Raw genomic sequence first — 14,224 nt, forward strand, 5'->3', positions numbered from 1 at the left:
TACATCAGCTTTCTAATAAGTGTATACGTTGCAACCACGCAATAATAATGATTTATGCGACGATTAAATTACATTGAACGCTTACACATATTACTGTTTTAATCGCGAGCTCATGTCTTCCTGTTTCAGTATTTGTGCAATTACAACGTTTTTGAGAGAAATAAGTGTGAACCCACTTCTAGCATAACAGAAGGAGAGTAGCAGAACTTCTTCAAGTATTCTATTCTACATCCTTAATGCTCTTAACTGTAGTCCAGGAAAAATGTCATAGCGCCGACAGAGGGCGCTCAAAGCACTTTCTCAAAATCATTTCTTTTTATGATTACTGATCCTTTTTTATTTTGAAGAGAAAGTTGTGAGACAAAGAGATTACGCTATTGGAAGACTGCTTGAATGTCAGGGGACCTGAATCCCACACCATCTGCCATTAATGGGTAACCCCCCCCCCCCACTGAACCATTTGTTGTGTCAATACCAGGATGTTGTGGTTACTAAATATATCACCACAACTAGACACTTTATGAAGGCCTGTTAAAGCTCATCAACAGACGTGCCTAATGATCTTTATAATTTTGACCCACTTAAAACGTAACTAGACTAAACATCATACCATCATTTCGGGTGTTTGATAATGTACAGAAGCACTTAATCAGTCATGTTCTCTTGGTGACTTTATTATGTTTTTTGCTTTATAAAAAAAGAGCAACAGCATGACAGGCCAGATAAAGGCGCATGGCAACGTTATATACAAAGAGGAAGGGCAGGAATGCATGGGCCTGGGAATGAAAACCACTCGTATCCCAATCCAAACAGCATCTTTCCAGAAGTCCAAGTATGCCGTCTCAACAGAGGTAGGCAGGGGATTCCTTGGGGGGGTGGGCTTAGGCCTTAAACCGTTTTATAGGGAATGCAGTCTACAACTCAAATCAGTGGCCCCTGGATTGGCCAAATCAGCCTTGCTCTATAAGAGATCTATGTATATACATTTCAAACAGTTACAATGCAGGGGAGTTTTTATTTTTTCGAAGATTCCCTGATGGCTGATTAGGCACAGCCATGATACAAAGAAATGCATTACCAGCAAAACATTTTAATAATAAAGGTGATCCTGTCGTAATAGAAGTAGTTCGTCCATTGGGGAAGGTGGTAAAAAATGTCCAAGTGAAAGCCAGATAGGACGGCAGGAACCAGTCAGTTTTTGGGGTGTTAGACCTTTTTTTCTTGATGTCTGCATCGTTCCCTCTCTTTCCCCCTAGGGTCTCCTACACTGGCCATGCTCTCAGCTGCAGGGTCCAATGCTCAACCTGCAAAAAGCAAAATCCAGTTAACCAAATTGATAAGTAATAGTTTCACAAACAAATTTCACAATACGAGTGCTTTACAGTAATAATATATATTGTGGTATACCAAGAATAACAAAAATCTATTGTGGTTCATGGCATACATTCATACCACCCAGCTGTAGCAGCGAACATACTTAAACTGTTTAGATGATCAAGAACGTAATACAATATACTTGCCTATGTCAATTTCTTGGCTTTGTTATAGAGCGAGTCCACTACTTTGCTCATGTTCTGAATTGTTTCAAGGGCGGCTTCATATGCTTTGTCTACTGGAGGCTCATCGAATACAATCAGGACACCCTCCCCTTGGTCAAGGATTCCTGTGATTTGAGTAAAATATGATTCATCAGGCACAAAAACAAAGAGGGACCACCTAAACAGAAAAATGCTTATTTCAGACTTCAATGTATTGAACGGTTGTATATCAAGTGAAATCATACCATGGAATTTTTGATCTAAAATCATCTGTGATAGCTTCCTTTCAACATCCCCCTGAGGACATAATGCAAAACGATGTTATTTCAAAAGATGCTTAAAACGACAGCCAACAAAGTACAGAAACAACTGGCAGTAAAAGAACATTTGTTTGACAAAACCGAATGTAGCAGCTGGATGTTTCATTAGGGGGGAAAAAAGGTAATTCGTAGTACCAACTTAAGTGCAAAGAAAATTCTTACCTTTGACAGTTTTATCAGCTCAGAGATGTGTTCCATCTGTTGGTTTATGAGAAACATGTTATGTGAATAATTTATATTGCATACATAAATGAATGTCCATTGAAGTTTACAAAATCAAGCAAGATATTACCTGCACTCTGGAGAAGGGCTCGATGACCCTGATAAGGTTTTGTTCCAACAGATTATCATAGAGTTTGGCCAGATGGGTGCTGATGATGGGGTCATCCCGAAGCTCAGCTTTATATTCTGTTAAAGCCTAAATCATGATAAAAGAGAAGGACGATATCATTAATTTGAAAACAGATGGACTGGGATTGTATTGACCTTTAAAGTCAGGACATCTGACAAACCTTCTCAAAGTCAGCGAGTGACCTGTTCTTGCTGGCCTGGGCCACACTTTTAAGTGCATCTGTCTACAGAAAGAGAAAGATAGGGCAAGTTCTTCTATCATATCCTCTACAGACTTTTACATTTCAGCATGAACATAATTTCACTGGTTTAACAGAATAAAATGCCTTTTAGTGAAACACACAAATATAAGGAACACAATTATTCAGCACAAGAAGTGACATCTACCTGTCTGCCTGCATATCTGAGGGCGAGTTTGCCACTGATCAGGCCCTGCACATCCTCTGGCCTGCAATGTCAAACAGTCTTAGTAAATCCATAAACATACCTCATCAATTCACTGTCATATAAACACACAAACCAAAACTGAAATAAACATTGAAAACAAATATACAAACAACCAATTATTTTCAAATGAAAAACAAGTACAACTCATTCTTGATAATACTTACAGTATAACAATGAGTGCTTAAGACATTGAAAACAGTAAGGACTCACAAGTTAAGCATAATCTTGCAGAGCAGCATGTATTTAAGTGCAGTGATGGCACGCTGACTGTCAATTGAGTCATAGCCCTCAAAGGCCTCGTAGAAATACGAATATGCAGTTTTCCAGTCCTTCTCCTCAGCAGCGTGAATAATGCCTACAGGGGAAAGCGAGAGTAATGTGTTTAGTCTAATAAATCATGACAAAACATTTAACTTACGAGACGAGACAAAGGAGGGGTTGGCATTACAATGGACTTCACAGCAACAGTTGACATCATTCTTTTTTGTTGAATGTAGAAATTGTCTATTTTAAAATGAAACGGCCCATGTTTGGAAACTCCAGAGTTTCACAAATGAAAGGCACTTTATTTATTATTTTCTATGTTTATAAGGAACTTGGGCACAAACCAAGACAATCTGGCTTATTTTGGGATGTCTGAAGCATGTGTAAACTCATCAATTGATATTTTCCTTGCACGTTTTTGAGTTTGGCAGCATAAATAACTAGCAACTCTTACTGTAAGATGCTCAGACGTTCTGCCTAACATTGTGTTTGACTGAACAAAAACAATAATACAGGGTCAAATTTACATATGCATAAAATGTAAACATAAGGGTGAGTAAATGCTGAGAGAATGTGTATTTCTACCTAACAGGCCATAGCTGCCAGGGCACTTGGTGAGTTTCTATTTCTCTCGAATCATGCTAAGAAACTGTCAAACCTATTTGGTCAACAATCTTCCATATAGCCGTTTCTTAACGCTAAAAGTCTTTCAGAAGGATGAAACTCCATTGAAACTTACCTGACTGCATGTCTAACGCAGCCTGCAGCTTTGGAGGGCAGTAGATGGAGTTAGCTGTCGTCCTGGCGGAGGTGAGAGCTGCTCTGGCCTTGGGCAAGTTGCTTAATGCGTGATACGTCTTGCTCTCCAGCAGCTGCAGCTCCACCAGCAGAGCTTTGTCATCCATCTTCTTCAGCTCTTGCAGGAGCTGAGAGCCTGAAAAACAAGACACACGGTAGAGGTGGGCAGTGGTTATAGTCCTAAAATAATGCTTGAGAGGATTAAAGTCAACAAAAATCATTTTCCCCCAAGACTTACCGAGCTGCAGTGCCTCATGGTACCGTTTGGTGTCAAAATACAGGGAGACCAGACGGGCCTAAAAGATTCAAGTAACACTGATGAGAAATCACTAAACCAGCATCTGATCAATAACAGTATGACTCACAAAAATGTCTGAACTGTTTGTGTCTGAAAACACGTTGGGACTCCTAGATATCAAGCACCACTAATGTAGCTTCTAATCGAGAATGCCAGGTGCTCACCTCCAGGGCCTGTCGTAGAAAAGTCCTCTTTTCTGTTTTGGCCCACTCAATGCACTCCAAACATAATTCCACCTCTTGACCAGTTGCAGCCTCCATGTCCAAGAACAGATCAAGCAGGGAGCGGACAAGTCGAGCTGCCTTTGCTTTGCTGATGGAAATCAGGAACGGTCGGACATACTTCAGCAGACCTCCCAATTCTATGTGAAGCAGGAATGTAGGCGAAATAGTTATTATCGTTGAGGCCAAAGAGAACTCACAATACACCAGTGACCTTGAGCCAAATTTATTGTGAGGTTACATGCGTGAGCTGACTAGTTGAAGAGCTTTACCAGCAGCTTGTCCAGTCTTGGCCAACAGTCTGCCCAGTTCCAAGATGCTCTGTTCTTTGACACGCACAGCTTCTTCATCATCATCTTGGACGTCTCGTTTGACTGTGGAATGAAAGCGGCAAATTTGATTAATAAATATTTTGTACAGCCGTACAGGACACTATCCATGGTTTAATTATAGATAAAGTGTTGTTGCATTTCTTTGGCAAATTAATTTCCATATGTATTCCTATATAGCTACAATTAAGGTTGGGTATTGTTTGAATCTTAGCGATATTAATATTTAATGTTTAAAGTATTTAAGACAAAACAAGCTTTAAAAGTGTCTAAAATAACTAAAACATTCACAATATTTCTTTGTGTTTAGTTATTTTTATAAAGAATATACATTGTTGTTTTTTGTCAAGTTTAACATATTTTTATTGGGGAATATTGTTGTTCACAAAGGCAAGGCCTTGAAGTAAAAATATCCAAGTTAATAATAAGCTGACAGTCAAAAAATGGCTTGGTGTGGTATCAAATTATATGTGACAAACACACATATCAAACTACATGCCAAACAAAACTGTTGACAATGTCATTTTACGGCATTAATGTGAAATAATACAAAAAAGCATTCGAGATTATATTGAGAAAGTAAACGTTACTCTGATTATACATAACCAGTAATCACGTTTCGAAGACTACGTTACTGTATGACACAATTTAGCCTAAATTGCACTTCTCACAATCCTTGTTTCACAATGTTGGTTAGCTGCATGACAAATTAATAGTATATTAGAAGAAAATTAAATTCCTCTGAATACAAAATATTTTATATGGAGCTTCTATCATTAGCATTAGTTTGGAGAAACTACTACTTTGCTAGCTTCCAGTTGTCATTCAAAGTTTTGGTGGTTACTTCCAACGTCATTTAGAAACGCGTCCGATATCTATAAATGTCCTAATTAGACAATTCATTAGGAAAGACAAATACAAACACGCCAAAATTCACCACCTAACAAAGATATTTTATCCATTGTTTTTCAAACATGTTTAGTCACGATTTACTCAAAGAAATAATCTAGCTCATTGAAAATGAAGCTAGCTGATTGGCTAACTGACTATACGGGTGCCAGTTTACTGGAATTTGCTTTATCTTAAACCAGGAGCTCCCCGCAATTAAACGATATCTAAGGATAATAAATGAAAACTCGTATGTAAAGTTAGCAGGAGTGGTGAGCATTTATGCAGCTAAATGCTTTCTCACGCCTGTCACAGTGAGTCAGCAGCATGACACCGGCTAACACATTTAGCTGCTGAACTAGACATCGCCATGGAGGAAATAAAGCTGAGGCTCAAACCAAATCGTTGCCTTCTAATATCATAAAAGTGCCGCGAAAGCAAGCGGGACTGGACGCGCTTACCGATAGCATGTAATATGTCAATGGAAGCATTCCGGTCCGTACTGAGCAGCGACTGTGCTCTCTGAAACTCTACCGCCGCAGCCGCCATCTTACCAATTCACCAATTGCCTGATTCACATAACAATCATCATTGAATACGCTACCCCGGAAGCACCGCTGAGGCATGCCGGGAGATGGAGTTCACCGAGTCGACAAGCAGCGTGACTCACTTCATAACGGGCTTTTGCTACCAAGGAAAGAAAGCGGGGTTTTGATGATCTTTTAGATAGAAGTACACAAGTACTTTATTGTAATTCTAATAGATTTAATGGTTATAATGGGAATTGTACTGGATTTCATGAAAACAGTAGGCTAATGGTTTCTGAGGGTTTTAATAATGAATAAAAACACATTTTTTTGTTATGGTTTTGAACAGCTGATAATACTAGTAATTGAAACCCATAGATTTTAACGTTTTTTTAGTCGCCTATTCATCAAGAACGTGATGACGGGCGAAACTTAAACCTATTAACATAAAAGGTTGCAAATTACTCTATTCCTTCTATTACTGCATTTTTGGCTATGATTGGATAAACGTTATAGATCACGCGCGCGTGTGGGCGTGTGAGGAAGAAGTGATCAAAGGGGGTTGCCCATTCATGTCTGCGCCAATGAGGTTTATTAATGCACACATTAGGATTTAAATCAATCGTTCTTGATGATAATTTGTAGTTTCTATGCTGTAGTTTCTATATCCTGATTAAAGATTTTACCTTTAGCGTTTAAGCTAATGAAGCGCTTTATAATATATGCTGACGTGACTAGGGGTATTTCGGACCACACTCGACGGACAGCATCATGACCAGTTGACTTCACGGTGCTAAGCCACTGCCAAGTTCCCACCCAGCTGCAGCGCCAGTTTTTCTCTCTCGCGGCTGTCATCAAGAGACATTGCGTCAAATTAACGCAAAGTATTCTCTATGTCTAGTTAAGGACTAGCCATTTATTTTGGTACATTTGTGTTTTTAGTTTTACGTCTGCTATAAAGCTTTTCGAGTATTCTAGCTTCTCGTTTAAGCCGTTCGTCTGCACTAGAGGGGATCACAGACGGCCAGATGTGAAACGCGTGTGACGGTGAAGCTCGAGGAGGGAAAATAAGGAATTGCCATATTGCCATACATCGAATGAAATGGTTTGTGTAGGAAGACGTGATGTGTAGGAAGACGTGATTTGCATCTGGGAAATAACCTTAGCAACCAGAGAATCCTGAACACCCATTGACTGCCTCGCCGCTTTTGCGTAGAAGCATCATTTCATCACTGACATCCCATTTTCAGCACCTTGGACAACGACGAACACGTTGGTTTCACTGTGCGAGATTATTGCTGCGTTATTCGACGGATATTTCTTTATATATCAAGAGTTTTTATACACTAAACACAGCACGGAAGACGCCTTCATTGGTAAGTAACCAAAAGTATACATATATAGCTATGGTCCATGCTGTTTAAATCAAATAATCGTACATTCAAAAGCAAATTTGCTTGTACTAAGGTTATATAACATAAAAACCCTAATTGATAAAACCCAACATGAGCTTGATAAATAAATCTTTATTTACAATAGCTCTTTTGGACTGAAGCGTGCTCACGTTCTTATTTGAATAACTCGTATCAAGCCAGAAAATATTTGTAAGAGATTATTGTGGCTTTATGATCGATATGAAATTACATTAAGTAACGATACCCATTATCGCCTCAAGTAGGCTAGATGGGTTTTCAATGTAATTAATGAAAACTGAACGTGTTTACATTCTCGACATCCATTTTGTAGCTAAGATGGATGCTTTCGCATACTGCTTTAATGCTGAATCGCATACCACCGGTTCATTTCACGTAGACAGGAAAATCCCGTTTGATCAGTATTTCAAACAATTTGCTTGCTACAAATTTGTACGGGTTTTCAAACACAAGAAAAGATTGCGTTGCTAAATTGTGATTCTTCATACATAGCCTGTGTTTTGCGCATATTCATCAGCAGACGCGTGTATGTGTTAAACGGTGAGGGTGGTTTGATGAAACTCTTGTGTTGCTCAATTAGGAACCAGATTTTTGACTAATATTTATTTTATGTTCCCTTATCAGGCATATATTCAATATCTACAAATCTCCTTATAATAAAGGCATCATGGGAACTGTCCTCTCAGTCTCCCCGAGCTACAGTAAGGCTGGTCTCTTTGATGAAATGCCACCCCCTCTGGCACATTACACAGCTGTGCAGAACAGCAAAAACGCCAAGGACAAGGGCTTGAAACGCCAGTCCCTCATTAATGTCCTGCCATGGAAGCGCATTGTGGCGGCTTCAGCCAAAAGAAAGGGCTCTAAGAAGCTGGCCTCTGGTGACAGTCAAGATGAAGAAAGCTTGGGCACACTCAACACCCAAAACCTGAAGAAATCCCAGTCCTGTGCCAATCTTTCCAAAATCACCCAAGAACCAGCTGTGAGCTCCATACCCACATCTAAGACCACTGCCAATGTGGCCTCTACTGCAAAAAGGACCTCAATCGCTGGATCTGTCAGCCAACCCACCAATGCAGGCACACCCAAAAGAGTGATTGTGCAGGCTTCCACCAGCGAGCTGCTAAGGAGTCTGGGTGAGTTCCTGTGCCGACGGTGCTACCGACTGAAGCGCCTCTCCCCCGCTGACCCTGTATTGTGGCTGCGCAGCGTGGACCGTTCACTGCTGTTGCAGGGTTGGCAGGACCAGGGCTTTATTACCCCAGCTAACGTGGTCTTCCTCTACGTGCTCTGCCGCGAGGTCATATCAGCGGAGGTGTCCAGTGAACGCGAGCTGCAGGCTGAGCTCCTCACTTGCCTCTACCTGTCTTATTCCTACATGGGGAATGAGATTTCTTACCCGCTCAAGCCCTTTCTGGTGGAGACAGACAAAGATGCCTTCTGGAATCGCAGCTTGGCTATCATCAACCGGATGAGTAGCAAAATGCTTCAGCTTAACTCTGACCCACATTATTTCACCCAGGTTTTTGCTGACCTTAAGAACGAAAGTCAGAAGGAAGAAGAGAGCCGACTTCTAATTGGCCTGGATCGATAAGTGGGCTTTGTGCATAAAAAAAACAATAAAAAAACTCTTAAGTGTCAGTATTAGTATTAAACTTTATTAAATTGAAGCTTCCAAGCATAGTATTGAAGCTTATTTGTAGCAATGAATAACTTTTGATCAGACATTGTTAACCTTGTAAAGACCTTGACAAGGTTTAACCAGGACACCACCACCACAAACCAGAAGGTGTTATCTGACCAGTTGTGTGGCATTTTTAAGGTTAACTGCCGGATATAGCAGACGCTTCATCACCATGGCAACAGACAAGGAGTCATCTTGACCGACAGTGCAGCATGCTGATCTTCCTGAAATAATCACATCTAGATCAAAACATGATCAGCAGTCATTTTTAATTCTCAGTCAATTCTGGTTCACAATAAAAACTAAAACAGCTTAATTGAAAGCCTAGATTTGTGCACACAACAGACTTGACAACGGGACGTATTCAGTGGAGCCACGCTAGCAACACTTTCAGAACTGAAGCAAACCAAAGACTCAGCTTAACCTCAGTGCTAGTTCAACCTTCTTGGTACTATAGTTTCGTCATGAACATTAAACCCACACAACAAATTCAACTGAGTTGAGCTACTGATAAATTCCTTTGTTAGGATCCCATGAACTACTGGTCAGGCTGTCTCTTGCATGGCATCATGTCTTCAAGGTGTTTTGTTCGTTTAGCATATTCTAGCGGCCTTTAAGAAGGTCTGGGTCTCAAACTGCTGCAGGTACAGAATCATTTCATGAGATGGTCTATACAACCGTTGTGATGAGTGACAAACAACTATGTATTGGAGGTCAAATTATTTATGATTGTTTGTGATGATGAACTCACTGCACGATGTTCAACAGAATGGAATTTCCAACTTCAAGAAAGAACATCCCTCTGTTTCCATTATACGCCCTCTTTTACCTTCAAGAGAACTGAAAATCTCTAAAGGGGATCAAGCTACCGGTGAGGTAGATATTTTCTGTATTTTCAAAAACAAGTACTGTATGTTCTTATACGGGTGTTAATGCATGCTTCTTTGACCAACCACACACTTTTTAAGATCTCTGTTTATGATTTGATGGTTACAATTTTTGAATGATTTTCTTTTGGACAGTGCTCCAAACTAGACAGACATAAAAGCTAAAGTTGTCAGAACAGCAGCCAAAACAACAGCAAGCTTTTTTAGCCTTCTCATTAGGAAGAGATATTTTTGATGGAAAAAAGAGATAGGAAATCAGAGCAAGACATTAGCAAGAGACATAAAATGTCACAAATATTTTGTAAAAAAAGAAAAGAAAAAAACATTTCAGTGTTTTATTTATAGTTCATCATAACCAGAAGTTCATTATTATGCATACAGTAAATAAAACAAAAACACCCTAGAAAACATATCATACATTTTAACAACACATAAAATGTGCAAAATAAAGCATTGCTATTGTAAATAGCCTAATCAGTGTTGTTATAAGAGCAGTGTTATTAGACCATTACATCATTTTATGTCGATCCATTTTCAAAGAACGCACTGCGCCCAATCAGGTCTGAATAAATTTCAACCGATTTCAACTATTTGTATTATTTCTCCACTGAATTTTATGCAACTCATAAAATAGAGTTGTCCACAATCTTACTTTATGTGAGACACATTGCAAACCAGTGTTAATATTTTGTGTTTGATGATGTTATTTTGAAATGCCGCCATTCCCATAATGGAATTAATTAGTATACCGCTCGAGATTAAGAGGTCAGATTATTCCTTTGTCAAGGATGATCAACAATGATCATAGAAAGACTTTGAGTAGTTCACAGGTGCAACAGTTTTTGCAAAGAAGCGGTTGAATAGATTTTTCAGAGGGTTGACAGGCCTCTGTAAACAGCAGTGTTTCAATATGTAAATGCAGACACACTGGCATTTGTTATTTACCACCTGTGTGTCAGGATGTCATTTCACTATGATTAGTTTCCTGTAGCACACAACTGATCAAAACTCAGATGGCAGGTCGCTGTGACCTGATTGCACTATGTTTAGCAATATACATGTAAATCTAACTAAACTGCTAAAGTTTATGCACATGTGAAGTTTTAAAGATCAGTTATGGACAAAACTAACAGACAACAGGTCCATCATTTCTTTCTGTACAGTTTTTTTTCTTTTTGGTATCTTGAATTTACATTTGTCACCCACGTTTAATGTCTAGCCATATTCTGGTAAAACACTGATGGTGCTATTAATGGAAAGATCACGTCCTATCCATAAGCAAGACCTTTATCATTGGTTAGCTGAATGTAATAAAGTCTTGTACACTACATAGGGCAAACGACTGTACATGCACTAATGCTGTACTACTATGAATATGTGGCTAGACTAACATGTAATGATAACTGGCCGTAATAGTAAAGGGTGGGAATTGGGGCATCCATTACATATAAACAACTCTTCCTCTTGTCATAGACAATTTAAGAAACAAAAATGTGTTATTATGTTTCATACAATTCTTGTGGTTGATGTAACATTCTTAAAAAAACTGTATAGCAACAAGATACTGGAATTGTATTTTTCTCTTTTCCTTAGATTTCACGTTTTGTGAACTTTGTTGAGCAACATGAAACAAAAATGAGATGTAACTAAAATATATTTAAAGAAGCAATCTGTTACAGTATATGGGTGTGTATGAATGTGAGTTTGTGCAATGACTTTGGTCAACTCTTCTATCTACTTTATATAAAAAAATTGCATTTGCAAACAAATACAGTGTACATGCGTTATGATTTCTATAAGTTTGTTGTCTGTTTTTAGGCTGAAGGAAAGATAATCAATCAAAGCGACAGTAACCTCCAATATTTTTATCACATGCACTAGTATACACCTGGCCAGGCACAGGAATGATGTCATACATGTTCATGGATTTTCAACCATGTACTTGTGTGTGAATACCTAAGGACATGACTACATGAACTTAATTGATTAGATCTGAGAGGCAACTGCAGTATTATGTAACTCCATTTCATGCTACTGTTGTTCAAGTCAGCTCCCAACATAGGCAAACGTCACAATGCAGCATACTGCCATCTGTTGGAGGATGACATTATAATGTTAAGTGAGGTAAAGAAGTGGGATGTTTTTTTTGCCTCACTGGTTTGTAGATATATTCGTGTCTGCAACTTTTCTTTTTATTAAAGGCACTGGAGTCAACAAGATCTGTTTGGTTTTACACATTCTTCCAAATATTTCTCCGAGTTCATCAGAACAAAGAAATGTATACAGATTTGGAACAACTCGAAGGTGAGTAAATGATGACAGAATTTTGGGGTGAAGTATCATTTTAATAATATCTTATTGTTTTTATGTTTTTCACAATGCTTGAAAAAAAGTTGATGATGTCTATTCAACCTATTGAGCCAAATATTAGTTATAAATCAACACAAACCATTCATTTCTCCAAATCTCTCACTTTGGAGGGCAAAATGTTTTTGTTAGGGCATGAGGATGTAGGGTTTGTGCTTAAAACAGATGACTGACCTCCTCAACAGTGCCATGGCTACTAAACAATTGAGTTGCTGAGATGAAGAGTTTCAAATATGATCTTATATATTGAGATAAACGCATCCAGAAGTTTAACTGGTTATCATGGTTAGTGCCTTGCGTAACCTCTTGTAGTCGCATTCAGTAAATACAATATATTATTACTTAAACACAATAGCAAATTTGGGTTATTTTGAGATCATGTAAATCACACATTTTGGGCTACAGTATTTGACTGAAATGATTCAGAGTTGTTAGCTTAGCTTAATTTAACTTGTTTCCTTTTTGCCTGCACTTTATCAATGAGGACATCTTGTTTTCAACATAGTTATGATTTATATTGAGCCTCAATGATGTCAATGTCTGTCTATCTGTAATGAAATGTCTCAACTTTAGCTGAAGGCAGAAGAAAAAGCATTGAAAATAGATCTAATGCATCCTCTTAGAAAACATTATAAGAAAATAAAGATTATACGACAACTACATGGTACTAAATAAGTCTTTCCATGTACACACAGTATTAATAAATGGTACATTAAACAGAACATGCTGATAACAGCAATAACTGTCAAAGCAGACACACCACAGCCAGTCACTCACATCTGTAAACATGTAATTCCAAACGGTGAGGTACAAATAACGGCAATAATTATTACAATTAAACTTATAGATATAGCTTTATGATATATAACAATAGATGAACAATTAATGGACAACCATAAGCTGAAATCATCAAGAAGTCTTTCCAGAAGGCCGCTACATTTCTACTGTCGACCAGTAGATGGCACTCAAACTGTATATGTTCAGCACTGTGCATCACAAGAGATTCGTCACACTTAAAAAAAACGGGATGTCTTTGACCTGAAAGTGGTTGAAGTCTGTTGCTTTGAGGTTTGTCACTTTTGCAAATACAACTGTGACCAGAAAAAAACAGCCTTTGGACAACACTTACAAACTAACAATAGAGTTTGCAACATATGAATTGTATTGGGTCATGGAAACTCTCTAACATTACTACAGTTAAAATAGGCCAGGATAAAGTGTAATTGCATTATTATTTGGCAGCTGTCAATCGGAAAAAAGATAAATGGTCTACTCTAGACCATCTGTGAAAGTGTATGTCTTTTCATACATATAGTCTTATTTAATTATTTCTTATATTGTTGTTGTTGTATTCAATGGTTACCATTTTTGTGTACAAATGTAACAAGCTTAATTAATGATACACTGAGATTACCTGTTATTTGTGGTTTACTCATCTCTACCCTCAGAACTCACAGAAATATGCCCAGACCAGACCTATCAGAGATCATGCTACATATAACAACATGTCTGAAACTGGTACAAGACCTTGCATGCTAGAACAAGGAAGTAAATCAAGCAGTCTTCCCACTGCATTTTGTGATTCTAACCAATGTGTTTCCTGAAGACAGACAGCAGACAAGAAAATCGTTGTTACTAGTTAGAGTTTAGTTACTGTTAAAACAAGATTCACATCAAGATGAAGATCAAAGCTGTACAGTATAAGAATCAGTCAATAAATGTATTTCCTATAAAGGATATTGTTATTAGCTCAAGAAATGCTAGAAATAATCACAGAACTATAAATCAAGCTTATATTAATCATCTGAATAGCTTAATTATAGCTTTCCATCAATTTGATCCAATAATGGTTTATGCCACATTATAACAAGTATC

The 14,224-nt window shown here is 38.2% G+C and overlaps 2 protein-coding genes across 2 annotated transcripts; one reads left to right on the forward strand and one right to left on the reverse strand.

The window, feature by feature from the left end:
- Nucleotides 1–653: 653 nt before the first annotated feature.
- psmd11a (proteasome 26S subunit, non-ATPase 11a) lies at nucleotides 654–6,039 on the reverse strand. The gene is made up of 13 exons (XM_056752814.1): nucleotides 5,916–6,039; nucleotides 4,510–4,611; nucleotides 4,181–4,377; nucleotides 3,957–4,014; nucleotides 3,660–3,854; nucleotides 2,867–3,011; nucleotides 2,597–2,657; nucleotides 2,371–2,433; nucleotides 2,151–2,276; nucleotides 2,021–2,056; nucleotides 1,784–1,835; nucleotides 1,521–1,663; nucleotides 654–1,304 (listed from the first exon to the last, which is right to left on the reverse strand). The coding sequence occupies exons 1-12, from the start codon at nucleotides 6,001–6,003 to the stop codon at nucleotides 1,521–1,523; spliced, it is 1,266 nt and encodes a 421-aa protein (XP_056608792.1). The 5' UTR covers nucleotides 6,004–6,039; the 3' UTR covers nucleotides 654–1,304.
- Nucleotides 6,040–6,586: 547 nt separating this feature from the next.
- Nucleotides 6,587–11,751, forward strand: cdk5r1a (cyclin dependent kinase 5, regulatory subunit 1a (p35)). Its single transcript, XM_056751716.1, has 2 exons — nucleotides 6,587–7,357; nucleotides 8,039–11,751. Exon 2 carries the CDS (start codon nucleotides 8,082–8,084, stop codon nucleotides 9,003–9,005), a length of 924 nt encoding a protein of 307 aa, XP_056607694.1. The 5' UTR covers nucleotides 6,587–7,357; nucleotides 8,039–8,081; the 3' UTR covers nucleotides 9,006–11,751.
- Nucleotides 11,752–14,224: the final 2,473 nt, after the last annotated feature.

This window comes from Triplophysa dalaica, chromosome 7 (assembly GCF_015846415.1).
Source record: "Triplophysa dalaica isolate WHDGS20190420 chromosome 7, ASM1584641v1, whole genome shotgun sequence".
Lineage (NCBI taxonomy): Eukaryota > Metazoa > Chordata > Actinopteri > Cypriniformes > Nemacheilidae > Triplophysa > Triplophysa dalaica.